The sequence below is a fragment of the Nanorana parkeri genome, unplaced genomic scaffold (genome assembly GCF_000935625.1).
Source record: "Nanorana parkeri isolate BGI_ZX_2015 unplaced genomic scaffold, ASM93562v1 scaffold422, whole genome shotgun sequence".
In the NCBI taxonomy this organism is placed as follows: Eukaryota; Metazoa; Chordata; class Amphibia; order Anura; family Dicroglossidae; genus Nanorana; species Nanorana parkeri.
Window position 1 is genome coordinate 1012011 of NW_017306690.1, and position 20095 is coordinate 1032105.

Here is a 20095-nt window from a genome sequence, read left to right on the forward strand (position 1 = left end):
TATATAAATATATATATATATATTTCTGATTGAGATTAGGTCCCATGAAGGGAGACGAAAGAAATACTGGGCTACCATTGCAGAACTTTCTGACAATGTTAGCTGATAAGATGTCATGTTGGCACTCTGCTGTCTTCTAATCTACTGAAGTGAAACAAGTATGCGAAGTAGACTTCACTTGCTGCATGCTGGTTAGAGATCTTTAATTCAGACATTGCCAGGCAAGTAATATTTTCAGAATGTAAGCAATGTCTGCCTTCATATCTCTCTTAATGACATGTATAGTTTAAAGGGTCCATTTATAAAATGTTTTCACCCAAAATTCCCACATTTTTCCAACTGAATAAATTAGAAAATCCTGAGTGAAGAGAAATGGTTGTGAGAATCTTGGGTGAAAACCATTACAATTAGACCCCAGCGTGCTCTGGGGTCCATTGTCCAAAATCTACTGCTTCTGAAATATATTCCACAGCCCAATCATTTAAAATAAATCAAATTAAAAAAAATAGATAATACTATTTTTGATTAGTTCATTGCAGGGGTAAGCTTTCTCGACACTCCAGCTGTGGTGAAATTACAAATCCCATCATGCGAGTCATGTCTCTGGAGTTGAGGTTGCCTCGCCTACTTCTGGTTTATTAGGTTACATTACAAAACTAGTTATTATATATATATATTCCATGTACAATGCCTCCAACATTTATTGGATGTTGCATCAAATTTTCCAACCTAGAAGAATATATATTATATATATAAAGCAACAAAACACATACTGGAGAACCAAAGTTATGGCCAACTTCATGAGCAAATGTGATATGAGAGACTTTGGGAGGAACATGGGAGCCATAATTTTGTACAGTGATGATTCCGGTGTTCAGGGACTTCTTCTTGCCATCAGAATAGAGTTTGCTCTTTTCGCATATTCCACCAGAACTGCCTGAAAGTAGAAAACAGTACAATAACACATTGCAGCAAATTCATTTATAAAACGTATTATACAAGAGTGGCTTGTAGTTTTAATAGAGAGCATAACAGAATGAGTTCTTGGTGCCTTGATTGAAACACGTTCCTGCTTACCAAGGACATCATAGCAATAGGAAGCGGAGCTAGATTTTTAAGACTATCATGGTGCTCAAATGTTTCCCTTCTAAATTCTGGACAGCCAGCTGTAGGGCAAGAGGGGTTTTCGTACGCCCTCTTACTAAGCACCTTTGTGTATATTTTTACTTTACCAAATGCTTTTACTGCACTACGTTTTGCGCCATGCTTTGCAGGTCCGTATAAAAGTTATGATATACTATATGTAGTTACTGCTGATACAGTGACTACAAAAAACTAGTAGTAATGTCTAAAAGCAAGAGCTCAAGTATTTACGCCACACTTTGTCTCCATACTTCAGGACATTTTTATTCAAACATTTAGCATTTGCTGTGTAGCCAAGTGTAACCTATTTTTATTTCACAGTTTTGGGAAGAATTAAGAAAATCTGACTACTTTTGTCCATCAGGTTGACTAGTGTAAAGATCGCAACCATCAGTAGCAGAATACTACCACATGGTCCATTGAATACTACTATTCCTTTTAAAGAAATACAACTTTTACACTTCTCTATAAATTGCATCAACGAATGTTGTACATAAGATACCACATGTATTAGGGTCCCTTTAAATGCAAGGTATGCTCTGCTACTTGGTGCCATATTGTAAACATTAAATTTCAATTTATGGTGTGAAATAGCAAACAGAAATAAACTGCAAATCTAAACAGGTGATCATTTCTGGAAATAGCTTTTTTTTGTAAACAAAACCACAGATGTCTGCATGATGCTGCAAATATTAAAGTGTGATACATGTTTAAATTCACAGCTTCTGAAAAGTGACATCAGGCATTGAAAGGCAGATGTAAAAAGAGGTCATTTATCTGGCATTGCAGAGGCACATGACGGTACCATACTGTAACAGGCTGTGCTTTCTCTGGTGAAAGCAAGTAGTTGAAAAAGAATTTTCATTGTTCATGAACCTTCTCACAGCAGGGACCTATGTGCCTACAAACTCAAAAACAGCAATTCCATCCACTCCCTGCTGTGAAGCGGTACCTGCAGGCATCTCATTTTTACTTCTAATAGATCAAGAAATATGTAAGCAGCACAATTTGAGGAATGATTTTGCCCTATGACAACTTGCTGTCTTTTTATCGTTCTTACTGTGAGAAGTAAATTTGATTATCAGACCACAACAGGGAATAAAGTGCTGCAAGTTAATAAACCTCTCACTTTTGTCCCGGAAATCTATTTAGGAGGATTTAGGAGACTGTGCTGCAAAGTGTCTGACAATTCAAGTTTACTACCAGAGCAAATAAAGTCATTTCAAACTACACTTTAGTCTTTTGTGGCTACAGGATTTATCTGAACGAACAGGATATATCATTTAGCTCAGACTACCCAGCTGATACGTCACCTATCACAGGTAAAGTAAAATGGGTTGATTTTTGGCGGAAAGGCAAAAAAGCAGCCAGGTAACCTGAAAAGGGTTAAGAGGATGACTGAATAGATGGATTACCACCTGCTGGTCATCAATAAATGTAATCAATTCTCTCTGTTGGAGTGAAAATAACTGTAACCTTCATTTTTTCAGTAAACAAATTAATGCTTGATCATTATTCCATATAAAACGTTTTAAACCAGTAGATGATAAAAGCAAAACTTCTCAAAAGTATATTTAGCAAAGGTGCACCATAAGAATGTGTCTGGCGCATTTACTTTATATTGGCCTGGGCTGGAAGAAAGAAATTAACAGCATCACATTATGAATGTTATAGTTTTTCTCTTGCTGGTTTTCTTTGGATAAGAACTTGTTAAATTGATCCTTTCGCCCCGATATCAGAGTGCCTAGAAACACCAATAAAATCCAAGCTGGGCTGCCAAGATGGTTACTCTATGGCTCCCAAGCAGGACAAGCAGTTAGAGAATTATAGCTGCATACATGTGTGCTTTTCATTGGCCCACTATTTTAGGAGTCTGTGTTAACAGGCTTTTCTTTGTAAGAAGTGGCTTTTGCATTTCCATACAAGTCTATGGAAAATCAAAACCCACATATAAGCAGGTACAATACAGGTCAGGGGATGGTCAATTGCAGGTCGATTGCATCAGTCAATGAATTCTGAATGACCTCAGAAGCAAATCAAACATTTTAAACTGATACCATTGATACAAGCCCAAAGGCCATTACACAGACACTTCAAAAGTCAATCCCTTGAGAAATGGCTATGGACTTTCCATCTACATTTGTTTATTACAAATAAATCACTTCCAAACAAGTTTTGCAAAAGGCCTTAGGAATTTTCCAATTTTTCTGAATGAACAGCTTCTAAAAAAGGTCTGATCCTCATCCAATACATATTAAAGACCACCTTATTAAACAAACGCCACCATATACTGATTATGGTCTAAACATTTAAGATCACTGACGTAAAAAGTGTGTGAACCCTTAAACTTAGTAACTAGCGGACTCTCCTTTTTCGCAATCATCAAAACCTAGCAATAGCTGCTTATTAGATCCATGCAGCAGTTAAAATGGTCACTAGAGTTAGGTATCCAGTCACCGGGTCATGTACCCGTCAGTGATTTCTTGCCTTTGTCAGTAAATTTACACTTTTACCATACATGCAAATCATTAACATTGAGTACCTGAAGGGGCTCCAACCCAAGCAAGCCCAAGGACACCGTCATCAAAATCTCTGTCTGTAAACACATAAGCCAAACAGTAATCATCATGGTTCTGTTCAGAATTTAGCTCCAGAAACTTCTCCACGCCAATATTGGGAAAGCGAAAAGGATTTGAAGGATCTTTCTCATCAGCTGTAGTGTTGATCTGGAAAAAAAGAAATATCGTACAATTTTATAGTCTTTTCCGCTAACGCATTTCTCCACTTACAGCTCAACTTACTGGAAAGCCTACTGGTTGCTTCACTACATCACACAGCTAGACAATCTAGGTAGCAGTGGGAGTTCTCTATATAATTTTTTCTAGAGCTACACACAAAAATGAATGTCATCAGCCCTTGCCTGCACAATACTCGGTCTTTTTTTCTGTTTGCTGATCATGTAATACAGAGCAATACAGCCTCAAGCTGCATTACTACGACCATATGGTGAATGATATTGGTTCAATGGACCATGTGCTACCTTATGTCGCAGAGTTTTTACATGACTGATATTTTCATAATTATGTGCTGTAGAAGCACTAAAGTTTGAGAACGATAACAGTCTTCTATGCCATAATTTTTAAGTTGTGAAAATTAAGCAACAAATATGTTATGTGAAACCAGCATTTATGGTGTTAGGTTGTCTAACACAGCATAACTAAATAATCACTTACTAGGCCTCTGAATCCATCAGCGCTCCCTGTATTAATAAATCTACAAGTTCAATCTCGCACATCTGATCTCTCTGTAAGCTATTGGAAACCATTTTCAATGGGTAATTAGGCTCAAGATGTCTGTATTAGTATTCCAAACTAGGGATGTGATTCTTTTACTGTTCATCCTCTAAAATAAATTAATGTTTTTACCACAATAAAGAGTTACTGTGAAAGGCAAGCATGACTAAAAACATATATATTCTATAAAAAAAGCACTTATAGAAAAAAAACTAAAATAATTTCCATAATATCTTGCCTAGGGTTCTCTACCTGTTCCAGGCATTGCCAATATTTCTCCCCTCAAGCTTTTTCCAACGACTCCATAGGGCAGCGGTGAGCTTTGTCTGGGCGGACAAACATCCGAGGATCAGCAGGAAAACCCTGACTCCCTCCCGGGATAGAGGGGGGGGTGGGCCTGCCGGACTTCCAATTATACCACAAAGCTGTTCACCTGAACAGGGTATTGGATTGGCACGTCCACCGAAACGACAAGCTCTGTTTATCCCTATACAGAGCGTCCTGTCAGTACCCTCTGGAAGGGCTCCCCTGGATCTCGTCCCCCATCCTGCTGGCAGTACGGGACCACCCTTTGATTTCCACCACAATCCGACTTGCCAGGCGATGCTCAAGCACCCCACACTGGCTCCAGCCCCCTCGCCACTGACGCCGGTGATAGGAGATCCCGACTTTGCGCCGGGAGCGGACACTGCTCGGTTCTCTAGACTGGTGACAGTGGCACGATGCTACATACCTTCTGGTCCTGTCCGTATTTGAAACCCTTCTGGTACCAAGTGCTATCTGTCATCCAGGACCTGACTGACGGACCTCAGAGATAAACCGGCGCCGTCTCTGCTACACGTCAGCCTCCCCACTCTCAAAATACCGAAACTCACTCACATGCCACTATTAGGCGCTGCTAGAGCCACTATTCCCTTGTTGTGGAAACAAAGGAGCCCGCCCACCATCTCGTTATGGCTCTCTAAGGTACGAGAGGTGTATGTCCTGGAAGACCTGACAGCTTCCCTTAGAAACAACGAAGGGAGGTTCTTGGCAACCTGGTGAGCATGGATCTACTTCCAACACTCCACCAAATATGCAGACCTTGTGTCAGATTGATGCTGAAGCCGCACACCCAGGGGCCGTGTTGGCCTTCCTGAATCATACTAATTGAGGGGACCTCCCCCGGCATGACTAACTTCTCTGCCGCCAGAGGTGGCGAGACCGTCTTTGGGCGGGGACGCAGGCAGCGACCCAGGACCCTACCCATCTTTCTCACCTTTCCTTCACCCTGTGTCTACTATTCCCTACAGCTCACTCTGCTCTATCCTTGCTCATATCTACTTTCACTCCCAGCACTCTCGCCTTGGATGAGGCTGAGCCACTACTTCCCATAGCAGGACTTCTACACTATAGCATTAATTAGATGTTCTGCATTCCTCGAGTTAGTACAGTAATGCTTATCACAACGCAAATTTGTACCGACTGCAGAATTTATCTTTAATATAAGCTCACCAGATGCTCTTACTAGATCTACGTAACATGTTATGTTTGATAACCGAACAGTTTTGTATCCATGCAATGCTCCTACTGGAACTGTATGTAAAGAACAGTAACCACATGTGTCGTGGTAGTTGCATCTGTAACCTGTGCCCGTATATTCATGATTGTATCCTTGTTCTGATAACTTGTCAGTTAATAAACGAAAAAAAAAAAAAAAAATTTCCATAAATAAATGTTTAGACTGTTCACACTCCTCCTGTAGTCCATGGAATATGAAACTTATTTAAAGGAGCTCTATCTCTACAAAATAGATATGGAAAGAACAGCGAGCAGTGAATATAATGTGGTAATTCCTAAACTTAAGATGGAAGACAAGCAGCACCATTAGTCCCATATACTCATTTTCCTCTCCCTGCTGTTCTATAAACAGATTTAGTCACTGCCAAGGAAGTCTATGGGGACCGCCATATATAGCAACTAGTTTCAGTAATAAAATAGTATAGGTCAGAAATACAGCACCGGAAGTGTTGAACCAAAAAGGTACCACTATGCTCTCATCCCAGTTTTTGGTGAGCTAATAACGCGGAGATAGGACAGCACAGAGAAAACTGTAATTAAGACTTATTAACTGCTGCTGTTCTTTAAAATAGATATTTTAAAATAGATATCTTGTATAAAAAAAAAAAAAAAAAAATTTAAAAGCCTTTGCAGCCCACCAGCTTAAACTCAACAGTGAACAATAGGCCTAGAATTATTGTTTTCACTTTGGCGTGTGCGGCAATACCTGCCATGATAAGCCCCCTAAGTGATAGCACAGTACAGGTGACAGGTTCTCATTAAGGACCCATCTGAGGTCACTTTCACAAGAAAGGTTATAGCGCAGTATGAACATGTAAACAGTCTGTTTACATGTTGGTTCTGCCGCAGACGTAGGCCTTCTGTCATTTATCCAAGCAATCCAAAACTACACAAATGATGATTAATGTATAAGTTAAGGTTATCTTCAGGAAAATCAGTGAATTCAGAGATGCAAGCAGCTGAAATTCTGTGCAAATTTTGACTTTCTGTAAAAATTCAACCACGTCCCTACCCCCCTAGTTACATAGATAGTCAGGTTGAAATAAGACACATGTCCATAGAGTTCAACCTATAGAGATAAAAAAAAAAAAGAAAAGCCTAAACTAAAATGCTATGGCCACAATTACCCACTGTTGAACCAGAGGAAGGCAAAAAAAAAACCCTATAAAAGCATGGTTCAATTTGCTCCAACAGGGGGGGAAAAATCCTTCCTGATCCCATAAGGCAATCGGATATTCCCTGGATCAACAAGCTCTGATTCTTAATATACCTATAATAACTCAATATCCTGTAATATTCTGTGCATTTAGGAATACATCCAGATTTTTTTTTTTTTTTTAACCCCTTCGTGACTGACGACGTCAGCATCGGGGCTGTTTAAAAAACGGAGCTAGCTAGAACCAGTGAGCCTCTCCATTTGGTAGGCAGCCTTGATGGTTAAAAGATGTTCAGGAAGCAGGAGGGGGGTAATGCATTTTTTTCATCATATGCTCAGACTGCATCCCACCATTTTATACTGGACTGGCTGAAGATCTAAAGTCTATAAGAGGCCCCCAACCTCCCCTCGTGTTGTGGCATATCAGGTTACTATACATGCAGACTTGTAAAGTTACTGAAAGGTCGAAATGACAAACTTTAATGCTTTAAAAATGTTTAATACTCACCCGAATGCGCTTCACCATGAAGCTAATGTTTCGAATTCCCATAAAATCAGTTGACTGATAGATGGTGTCAATGGCTTTTACATGGCTGGATATCTATTAAACACAAAAAAGTTACAAGTTTTACACACTGCTTTTTGGGACAGATCATGCTTCCTGCTAAAATCAACAAAATATTTAGGTAAAAATACATGCATTTAAATCTGAAAAGGAAACAAAAATCAGATTCTTAACATTCTACCATCCATTACAGTTACCATGCAGAAGTTGTATATCCTGCTTAATTGAGAAGCAGAAGAGGAACTATAAAACTGAAGATTTTTGAAAGTATTGCTGCCTGCAGTACTGGGTTCAGTTTAGCTCAGTGACACCAACAACACTGACTTCATGTGTGTTTTTGATGCTTTTACAGTGGAGGCTCCTTTCCGATTCAGGCTAGGTTCACACCATTTTCTGGACCAGATCTCTAACGCATTGCATTTTGCCGCATTCCAGAGCTGTTTGGTTTTTTTTTAGCTTAAGTTGGTCTTTTTCAGGTGCGGTCCAGTGCATTTGCATGTATTTTTGATGCGTTTCCATGTGTTCCAGTGCATTCCAGACCAGACAAAATGAGACAATCAGTATTTTTTTTGTCTAGTCCCGGACCAACTGTGCTGGTGTGAACAGAGCCCAGAATACCACAGGGATACATTGGGATGCTTTTTTGGTCCGGGAACAAACTGTTCTGGTCTGGACATGATCCGGACATGGTGTGAACAAGCCCTCAGTCCATAAATGTAGAGGTAGGTAAACCAGTTTTCAGTATATGTGATGCTGTGTATGTTTATGTGACTCTAAATGTACTGTAAATCAAAACTGAGTAAAGTGCCAATGACTAAATAGGATTTATATGTAAATGTATTTGGGAAGAAAATGCCCACTTATATACATTTAAAGAAACCTATTTATTTTTCTAAACTGCACTGTAGAGATGATAATTTTATTTTTTGGGTTCAGTTACTGCTCTAAAGACACAACAGGAAATGAGAAGAAATTCTCTTAAAACAGCATTGGAAGATTTCACCTCACCTCCTTTTTGATGACAAGTATAAAATTATGGATTACCCATCATGTCCTTGTGACAAATAGAAAGAATACATCTCCCAGATAAAATGTATCCAATCTTTAAAAATCCTGTTCTCAGCTGACAATAAACTGCATGTCCTTCTATTGTAGGCCATCTTCTTCCAGTTTCCATGTGCTAGGAGGTTATAGAGATGCACTTTTAAATACCACTGTTGTAATTAGTGATAATTTAAACATATGCCCTCTATTAACCAGGTGTACCGAACAGCCACTCACTAAGCCCTGGTTTACACCTATGTGTTGTTGAGCAGTTCGAAAAGCGCTTTTAACTGCCCAACACAAGAAAATCACATGATTTTCAATGGCCCCAGTTCACACCTGAGCAGAAAAACACCTAGCAGGAAAACGGCAGACACCTGAAAAGATACAGGAGCTTCTTCGGGCAGTTAAAAGCACTTTTCTTCTCCATAGACTTCCTTGGAAATGCCCAAAAGCATCTTGCACATTTTTGTGAGCATTTTTGCACGTTTATACGCGTGTTCTTCCACAATGGTTTATGAGCTGCCAATCAAAACGCGCATCTTCATGTACGCATGTTAAAACGTGCATACAAATGTGCACAACGCGCATATAACAGCATGCTGCTAACGCGCGTACAAATGCACAAAAATGCTGTGTGTGAAACAAGCAGTCTCTTATCACCGATCTCTGATGTGCGACAACCAATAATCATTTTAATTTAGGTTCTAGCAAGGCATCTGTTGCTCATGTAACTTGTTATACTGTAAACCCCCAGAAATAAAAACAGCCAAAAAAAACACAAAATGTGAACAGAGGATCCATCATGGTGAACATGACTTAACGTGTCGTGTTCGTTTACAAGATACATCCTTCCTTTATGGCTGTCACTTCCAATTTAGCTTTAAGCGCAATGATGAAGCATAAAAGTATTATTTTATAAGACTTTTACTCTAAGGATTTCCAATCCTAAATAGTCATGAGAAATTTCTCTTGTGTGGCAGGGCCATTTCTAATAAGACATACTAAATTTATCCCTTGATATCAACACATAGAATGAAGAAAGAAAATGTTAAAGCAGGAAGAACAGGAAGAGAAATTCACACTTTTCAAAATAAATTACCAGCGAAAAGTCACTGGATTGAGCCTACAGTCCATTACAGTAAAGATGCCTCAGGAGGCCTAGGCTTTTGCTGGATGAAAAAGTGCTTGGAAATATTAAGGGTTAGAGATGAAAATATGCTTTAGGTGTAGAAAGCCAGATCATGGGAACATGAGACAAATGAGGCACAAAACGTAAAAACAGAACCTAAAAAATATACTATGTGTACGACATCTGTTGCCAAGTTCCCGGGTCCCAACACTGACTGTGGTTTTTGTGTGCGCGCGCTGCATCGGCAGCTGGTGGCTTCCGTCTCTGCTTCTACCAATGCATCCCTCCAGGTATGATGATTAATGATAACAGACATGTCAGGTGTAAAATGCTGTGATTATGAAATACTTACACTTGCAGAGCATTCACTTCCTGCTTTGAAAGGGCAAAATGACTCCAGTTTGCCAACGCAATGCATACTGGGATTGCCTTGTCAGCAGCAGAGCATTGCTGGGAAATTTCACCTGGTATATTATTAAATCTCAGGGAAAGGCATTTATGTGCATGGTCACATTTCCTAGTCACATGTGCCAGAAATCCAGGAAGTAAAAGGAGAGCTAGTAATCTGCCCTTAGTAAACACGGCCACTGTCAGTAGACGGGGAAGAAAAGAGAAATAAGGTATGCAAAGAATACAAAGCCGGTAATTATCTAGAAGTATTTGTTTATAGGTCGTCATTACTAAACATTTCTAAAAGTGTGTTTGTTGTTATTTTAAAGATATGGGTAAAGGTCCACTTTAAACGGGTCATCTTGCAAATCTGGGAAACAGATACTGAAAAGACAATGAAGCACTAAATGATCTGGTAGAATGTGCTTTGACAGGAAAAGGTTGAACCGTAGGTTTGAATGATGAGACACCTAATCAACCTAGAAATAGTGTAGTGGGAGCCAGAGTGTCGCCTATTGAGACCATTAGAGGAATGTCAAATATCCGACTGTCTGAAAAAAGCTGTAGTGGAATAATAGACTAACAGCTGGAAAAAAAATCCTAGAATGTTTAAGGGCAGGACACAAAGCGAGAAGCACAATGTTCTGGGTAAGGTGGAAGGACAAGACCACCTTGAGAAGTAAGAAGGCTTTGAGCCTCAAAACAACCTTATCCCTGTGTAGCACAAGGGGCTCCTTGCAGGATAAAACCACGTGCCAACTACGTTGATAAGGATACCAAAAAGTGTGCTTCCACTTTCGCAGTCAAAAAATATTTCAGCCAATGTGAATGGGAAACCTGTAACAAATATAAAAGACACTTAACACTTGGAAGAAATATCAGCGCATTGGGATTCCTCCTATTTTGAGTCCTCAGAATATGAGAAAGCACTTTTTCCCTCCTCTCCTTCAAGTAAGGCAGAAGCAGGTAGAGAAGACTCAGAAATGGACTACATGTGGGAGCTTGTTTGTAGCGCATGGTCTCCAAAAGGGCTGCACATTTACCCATAAATTCAGACAGTGGCTTGTAAAATCCATTCTGGAGGGTGCTTAGGAGGTCTCAGAGGAGGGATGCGAGTCAGATTGGGAAAAGCGGTCTGGGCTATCTGAATGATGCCCCCTAAGGGAAATAATACAAGACTTCAATGAGACGTTAAAGAGTCTGGGCCCGTATGGACCGCTGACCAACTACCCTTGCACTTGTGATCTACCAGGTGGTGAAGTGTAGCTCTCAAAGATACTCATGACTGTTGCTGCAAAGCAGAAAGGGTTAAGCTGTCTGTGACCAGTCACTGTAGGCAGAGGCACACCCAGATGGTCAATAGATTTCTGGGCAGTTTTATTTTGCTGCAGCAAGAGGAAGAGAAAAACTAGCTAGGGAAAAATGGCATCAGTTAAAATAAATGCGTTGCCGAACTGCTCCCGCCGTTGCCTGCAGCCAAATGCGTTGCAGCCTACACTCCATTTATTAACACCTTCAGGGAACAGAGCGAAATCACTGTAGGGTGCGGTAATGAACAGACCTCACTTACCAACTGGCTGACTTGCACAAATTTCCCACACTGCAAATACCGACTGGTAACACATGCATTTCCTGATTAAGCATTCATTTTCATGGTTCGACAAAGTCACCTCTCCATTTACAGCCTCCTCATTGGATAGTGAACAAGAATCACCCCCTTCCAGTGAGCTGACCTATGAAGCAGCAGTGGTCTTACCGACTAGTAAATGTGTGTGTATCACAAGAATGGTGAACAAAATACAAATCCCATGACAAGTAAAACAGTAATATTCTAAACGGTCTCCTACAGAGGTGCATTAATGCTTCAGTTGCATCCAACACTTATCATTTTGGCAACAATTTGATTAATCTGTATTCTTATGAGTTACCTGGGCTATCACGGCTTCTCTGGTTTCTCCATACCGCTTGAAAAATAGGTGATCGGTCTGAATGTAGAGCTGACAAGTATTTTTCTCTGCCTGAGCTGCTCGCTTCTTCCTAAGGATGACAGGACCAATCTCTTCATGTTCGTCCATATGTTCCTAAGATGTTGGTGAGAACAAGAAGGTATGTTACATAGAATAGCACTAAACCATAAAAAAAAAAAAAAAAAAACGGAATAGTTTCTAGAATGAAAAATAACTACAATTCATTCATCTAAAACTTAGAAAACCATGTTTAAAACTGATAAGTTGCTGTGCAGTAACTTGTGTGGGGGATACTGCAAAGCATAATAACACACAATAGTGCGATGCGGTGCCAATTATTCTTAATATCACCCCAACACACCAAGCCAATGGAACTGAGTTGCAGCATACCATGTTAACGCACAGCATAATGCAGCACAACAGCATGAACTGGACCTTATTTTTTTGCTTGGTTGGCACAGCATCTACATTTTGTATAATGCATTTCAACAAAAACAACAACTGGCACCAGAATTAAAAAAATGCCAATCCAGCAGATCGGAACAAGCATATCCTCAAGTGACTTTTCAGTGACAAACTCATGCCAAAGAACCATTTCTGGAAACATGTAGTGTATCAAAAAAATAAATATCTATCTAGATATATATCTGTAGATATGGCTATATAGCTATAGATAGATATGGCTATATAGCTATAGATAGATATGGCTATATAGCTATAGATAGATATGGCTATATAGCTATAGATAGATATGGCTATATAGCTATAGATAGATATGGCTCCATCCATCCATCCATCCATATATATATTAGCATTGACACCAATATACTAGAATTGTTTTTAAGGTAATCCAACAATGAGTGTTTAAGTGCAGCTCGTCATCATTCGAAATAAGATAAAATAACCAGTTTAATAAATAACCAAAATTGGTTTCCAGATCATCATGCTGTAGGACAGGCTGGTGCACCACGGCATTGCCAGGAAGAAAACCCGATGGCTCGAGAATGCAGGCTGTTTCCTTAATGCATTTCTAAGCTTACTTTCAAATTCTTACTGGAATGCACCTTCAAAGGGTTAGTTCACCATTAATAATATTATTTTTTTTAATCCATACGCATTGCAGCTTACACTCCAAATTAAAATATAGTCCTCAGTCTTTTTTTATTGCTGCTTCTGAAGGCTCCTCCCCTCCATCCCATCTACATGACAGGACCAGACTGACCATTGGATACGCTACTCCAGCTCTACATGAACGAGCACTGTTCTGTGAGAATTTGGCTTGCCTAACCACACATGCTCAGTCCACCTTTTCTCAGAACAGAGGCTGAGCTGAGTGTTTTGTCAATGAAAGAATGCGCACTGTGCATTGGTGCATGGTTAGGCAAACCGAGTTCTTGCAGCAGAGTGATCGTTCATGAAGAGCTGGAGCAGCACATCCGCAGAGAGGGGGAACCCATGGAAGCAGCATTAAGAAAAGCAAGAATAATATTTAAAAATAGAGGGAAATATTTTAATTTGCTGAATGACAGGCTGAAAAAATTCAATTAGGCATTCCTTGAAGAGAAAGTCCCGACATGACTCAGTTACTCCCAAACATCTCTCCCCCCTCTAGATCATGTCATCATTATTTATTTCACGTGCTTCCTGGAGTGAGTAACCGCTTTTATTACAAACATAGGGAACCTCCAAGAACTACATCACAAAAAAGGTTTAATTCTGTTCAGACAGTTTTCTAAAATAGACAACTCAGACAGAACAGCCAGGTTTTGACCTAATTTTACTCTGCAGTTAAAGCAACACCGCAAAGACAGCACCAGCCTGTGAATAAAGAATAAAGGAGGAGCTACACACTGTAGAGGTCAGCCCTGTTCTCTTCCATCCTATCTGCCAGCAACCCGTGCAACGAAGTAAACACAATTCTTTCCCTTATTTAATATATTTGTATTTTACCCTCTTCAAGCTCTCTGCATAGTCAGATTTAAAGTACTACTTCAAGTGTCACTAAAAAATTTTTTAAAAAAAAACCCCATTCATATTCAGTATCTTAACTATTTAGCTGCCAGAGTCACTGAACGCCACCCCTCTACATTTTTGGCACATGTTAAAAAGCCTATAAATTGGGTGCCTCTGGTTAACCTAATTATGGTACCAAAAACTTTTTATAATAATATTAATATTTTTGACCATTTTCTAGACTTGCTGGCAAGGGAGTGTCAAACAAAGGGCATGGGGAGCTGGCCAGTACCCTAGAGGTTTTTTTTTTTGTTTTTTATGTAAGCAGGAAGCAGGGGTTTTTAATTCTTACAACACTATACATACACAATTCCTTTAAAGGAACACAAAACCCTCAGCTTTTTTTTCTCCTTATACGCAATTTATATTCTCCAAAGCCACATTTATTTATATTTTAAAATAAAGTCTTACTATTTTAATCCCTTTAGAAAGTCTGCTGTGCTCGCTCCTCCCCTCACACTTCCTGTCACTTAGAAAGAGCCGTGCACATTGATTTAAAGGTGTGTTCAGATGCTCTGCAAATGCTGAGTTAGCAAACTGCCGCTGAAGATGTGTTGCAAGTCAGCTCTCAGCACTGCTAACTTAGCACTCGCAGCGGAAGTGAATGTGGATGCAAAGCACGGAAAAGGTGTGGACAAAGCACCAGTGGCCATTTTAACAGTGGACACACCTGGCAGCGCTGGAGAAAGATGCCTGAACCCCGATGGAGAAAATCAATTCAGGGTGGGAACCTACAATTCAATGTTTTGGTGAACGAGTACCCCAAATATTCGTTGGAAAATGGTATTTATTAGTCAAAAATATTTTCCTCCGCCATTTTGCTTAGCACTGTGCAGCTGAAGCGTTCAGTGAAGCTGCTGCAGTGAACTGAAGTGTACAGAACTACACAGTGCTTGGCTAAGGAACTGAACACGCCTCTGGTCAGGTGCACATCTTTCTTTGCCTACAACTCCCATGAGGCAGAGAGGAATCTCTCACTGCACACAGCTGCCTCCCTCTCCTCACTATACACACTGGTCGTTTCATTCCTTTTAATTATCCTCTGCAATGCTCCGAATTATCAAAACTACTTACAAAAAACCTACAACAATCTACACAGAAATACAACTTTATTACAAATGTAGGAGCCGTCTCCTCTGTGACTGTGTGACCAGAATCAGCATGTGAGCCGAGGCTCAGAAGAGAGTATGAGGCTGGTGACAGCTCACATGATGAATCTCCTCACAAGCAGCTCCCCCATTTCGCCCGGTGCCCGCGCCCCTGCTGCACCCCCGGTTGTTACGCCACTGCACCCCACACTCCATCCTTGGAAAGAAATCAAAGATTACATATTTGTGTGAGAGAGCTGAAGAAATCCCAGCTCCTTGCAGAGTCTAGAGGGCAGAGACGGAGAAGAGACACCCTCTGCATCTTGTAGTCCTTCACATTAATGAGCATAGAGGGTGACTCTGTGGATGTCCTGAATCTGCCTGAGAAGAGGTGTATATTTACAACATATACAGCCTAATACAGCAAAACTGACGTTTAAAAAAACTGCTCCTGGAGGCTTTGTTCTTACCCTTCAGATCTGGTATGGATTTTAGGGGGACCCCATGCAAAACAATCACAACACTACACATAAATTGATATGATGTCTCCCCTTCTATGCCATGTGAATGACTAAGGGTTGCATCATAATAGTAGTAATTATAATCTGGTGAATATGACGAGATACCATAGAGGTATTACTGCCTTCATGACAGCGATAAACTCTAATCGTCTCCTGGCACCTATGCAGAATTGCACAGGACCCCTGGAAGTTCTAGACAGGCTGAGCAGTGTAAGGTTCAAATTAACCGCATAACTATATTTAGAAATGTTTTGCATAAGGGCAGAGATTGTACTTTACAGGCCAAGTTCACCTATGGCAAAAATAAATGCATAATATATCAAATATGCATTTCTTTAATATTAGCCTGAAAAGTATTGCAATTGCGATCACTCGATCACAGCTGCAAAGCTCAAACTTCTGCACATTCTCTCCCAGGCAGAGCTCTGTACTGAGGTACGGAGTTTCAGTTAGGAGAGATCGGGGAAGGACGGCTGGAATTCAAACTGCATTAAACCACCTCATACAGCGTGCAGCCGTCCTCGCTCTGGGTAGAGCTGCCCATATTCCCGCATCTACCCAGAGCGAGGACAGCTGGACACTGTATGACCTGATTTAATGCAGTTTGTAGTCCAGCCGTCCTTCCCCATCTCTCCTAATTTTCAATTTTTGTTTGTTCCTTTTGCAAAAGGTGAACTTAGCCTTCAACCTTTAAGCATCCCCAGGCATTGTGGGCAATTCGTTTTTTGAGGCTCTCAAGAACAACAGTATAAACAAAAAAGGGCCTTACCTGTTTCTCTGGTGCAGTTTGAGCCGACATCTGATATAATTTCATTCTTTCAAACACGGAGTGATCTGCACATCCCCCCTGAGCTCCATATTTATGAGGATACTCTGGAAGGCAGAAAATCAAGGAGGTTACAAAACTCCCAAGGCTCAAAAGAGCTTTGTTGAAAACTCATTACAAGTATTGAAATTCACTTTTTGGTAGAAAACTTCCTATCTTGGAGATTAATCTCCATTTCAAATTCTGTCTGCAAAAAAAAAAAAAAAGACGACTTTCCAATTTATAAATTCTTAAATCAATTCAGAGCAAAATAAAAAGAAAACATCTGGAACTTTAGGTGATCTTCATACGCAGTTGAAATAAATTTATATGAACTGTTTGACCAAAAAAAAAAAAAATGGATTCAGAATTCTCTTGAGCATGCCTGTTTTCACTTTACAGGTTCCAGTGTCCTCTCCTTTCTGGAAAAGAAGTCAGCACCATTACCATACTGGGCTAAAGCAGGATATAGTGGTATTACGAGCCTGGTTAGAATATGGAATAGGCAAGAGATGTGAAAATCACAGGACTAGCTGAATAGAATTTTAGTCCATCACAAGAGCGAGCATAGAGTGGTGGCTACTTTACAACACACAGGGACCACGGGGAAGAAAAGTAGCCACCCTTTAGAAGGAGGGAAAGTATCAGTACAAATTTTCTGCGAATGCACTGGATCGGAAAGCAGGCACTGTTGTGCCACGCGTTCTGGTGCAGGCAATCGAACTGGGGGGGCTGCAGTGCCATTGCCTTCAATGCACCGCCACGCCCCCTCCCAGGATGCAGGGGGGAGTTTAGTATGCGATATAGTGCGTTCTAGCAGCTAACCATGCTGGAACACACTGTCAGTGGTGTGAACAAGCTCTTACAAAGGATTTGAGTGATACACAAATAAAATACATTTTTGCTAATAGTTAAGGTACTTGAATGCATTTTTAAGATTTAACTAAAACTAAGCAAACTTTCATTTGACTTTAGTGTCACTTTCATTTTAATGAATATGGAAACCCTTTTACTTGAGCCCCTGTAATCCTAATACCCTTAAACAACCTGTAATGTTTGCATGTTCTGGTCTGCTGAAATGACAGTTAAGTTCATAGGGCAAATTGTTGTGTTCACAAGCTCTAATTATTCTTCAGAAAAGTAGATTCACCACAGATTAATAAAATCATTACTCTCAAAATGCAAGAAGCCTTCTAAATTAATCTGCCTTAGGAACTGTATGGAATTCATCGCATAGCACAAGATGTTATCTTAGAAATTCTAAATTAAACCAAAAAACAAACCTAGGTGAGATACACAAGGCTGTGAGGTGCCAAGAAAGTGTCATCCACACAATTTACTTTGTAAAACCCAAGTGAAATAATTTAGAAACTGCTACGCTAAGCAGTGATCAGCTGCAGAGTGGACAACAAAGTGATGAGCTTGCACACAAAGCTTTGCGGACCAACTTTATGACCTAATGCCGTGACATTTTAAGTACTCTCTACATTTGAGCAGTACTTGCCCAGTCCTCAGGCAGACTAAACAAAAATATCAAAAATCAATGGTTAAACCTACAGAATGCACACTGGTACACAAGCAATATTGATGAACCTCAGAGGAAATCCTGTATGTATATACATATAAAAGTCACGGATTATCTGACATACATGCAAGCTATCTTGTAAAGTAAAAAACAGAATTCTATTCAAGCAAAATCGCTATGATCAAGTTAGCAAGCATAGAGGCCAGTCATGCTACCTGACTGCTGTCTAGAATAAAAATAGTGGTATCTGAAAGCACCGATTATCTCCCCGCTCTCCATTATGGTAAGAACAAAATCTCCAATTGAGTCATCAGCCTATTACTACTACTTACAAACATCACAAGCTGTGAAGACGGATCAGTTGACCTGGGAGACCACATTATTATTAGCTCTAATTGGACTGCTGTCCCTTCCTAATGATTCTGTCATGGCAACAGCTGATCCTCCTTTCAACAAGACATCTAAAAAAAAAACGTCCCCCCTCTGCGTGCTCAAAATGTACAGACACAGGAATTGCCAATTACTCAAAATGGTATTTCAGCTTTTGCAGCTGAATTGGGGTAATACCTATTAAATGTGTTACAGGTTTCCATTCACATAGCAAAACATACATAAATATTTAAAATTTGCTATGACAATCCTAGCTAGCTTCCTGGAGAGCGCTCTGGAGTTGGTTTACCATAAATTACCCTGTGCATACTGTGTTGGCACACCCAATAAATTGAAAATTAGATTTGAAAGCTGTCTGTTCTATCTAAAGGGTTAAAGATCTCAAGGCTTGGATGAAAACACTAAAAGTGCCCATACACCTTACGATTATCGGACTAAACTTTTTGTCCAATGATCGAACCATCGTACGATTTTCGTACGACGGCCTCAATCCTGCCCCGATTATCGCAAGGTTCAATCAGCGGTAGTTAGAAAAAAAAAAACCTGGACGACTTGCGGTAATTGACCGCAAATATTTTCGCAGTGTTAATCGTACGACTTTTGACGAACGGAAATGCCACCAACCATGCGAACATCGTACGATCGACCAAAGTTTTCAAACATGCTTGACCGTCAAAAGTCGTACGATTGTACAGTACTATCGGTCGGGCACTACATTCACACGTTACGGTTGTCGTACGAAAAGTCGATCGCATACTCGTAAGGTGTATGGGCACCTCAAGTTATTGCATTTTGCCTCAGTCTAACACTATCCACACTTGAAAATTGTTCAGAATAGCTAGCAGTCTGCCCAATGGCCTGCTCCAAACAAACAACCAGAAGGGAAAGACAAAGCAAAGGAAAAAAATATATATACAAATCAAATATATTTTAATCTAGCTATGCTGTGTGAATGGCGGTTTCTCAAAATTGTAATCCATTGATGAAACTAATGGGTCCATTTATAAAAAAAATTAAATTGCATAGCTATTCGTACATGTCCATTAGTTCTGTGTAAATTAACCATTTGTTGCGAGAATGGGCCAAATTAAAATGTTCTTAAGGCTCTTTTCTCATTATGGACAGTATTGAAATCAGGACAATATCACATTATGGCCACTAGATGTCACTGAGGCCACATTCACATTTTCTGGTGAATGTGTGTCAGGTTGGTGCGCATTCATGTGTGGTTTTTGTTGCCATAGCCATACGTCAGCACATTCATTTCAATTGGCTGCCGCATGCGCTGCAAAGAAGCTCATACAGCATTTTCGGCTGCAAGCTTCCTGAGTTTTTTGACCACTCATTTGTGTGCATTTTACTGGCCAGTTTGGGGTTCTATTATTAACAGGCCACGACACTGCAATCAATCACGCAATGCGAAAGTGTGAATGGGGACAAATGATCGTAGGAAATAAATACATCTTGGCAACATGAGACAATTTAGCAATTCTGGAGAACGGT

At 40.1% G+C, this 20095-nt stretch overlaps 1 protein-coding gene across 1 annotated transcript in view; it reads right to left on the reverse strand.

Moving 5' to 3' along the window:
- Window positions 1-20095, reverse strand: part of ADAM10 (ADAM metallopeptidase domain 10) — a 161328-nt gene that overhangs the window by 18619 nt on the left and 122614 nt on the right. Inside the window, exons 5-9 of the mRNA XM_018559924.1 lie at window positions 16642-16745; window positions 12212-12364; window positions 7661-7753; window positions 3686-3869; window positions 774-937 (exon numbers count right to left, since the gene is read on the reverse strand). Of these exons, the coding sequence (XP_018415426.1) occupies window positions 774-937; window positions 3686-3869; window positions 7661-7753; window positions 12212-12364; window positions 16642-16745 (698 nt within the window). The remainder of the gene's footprint in view (window positions 1-773; window positions 938-3685; window positions 3870-7660; window positions 7754-12211; window positions 12365-16641; window positions 16746-20095) is intronic.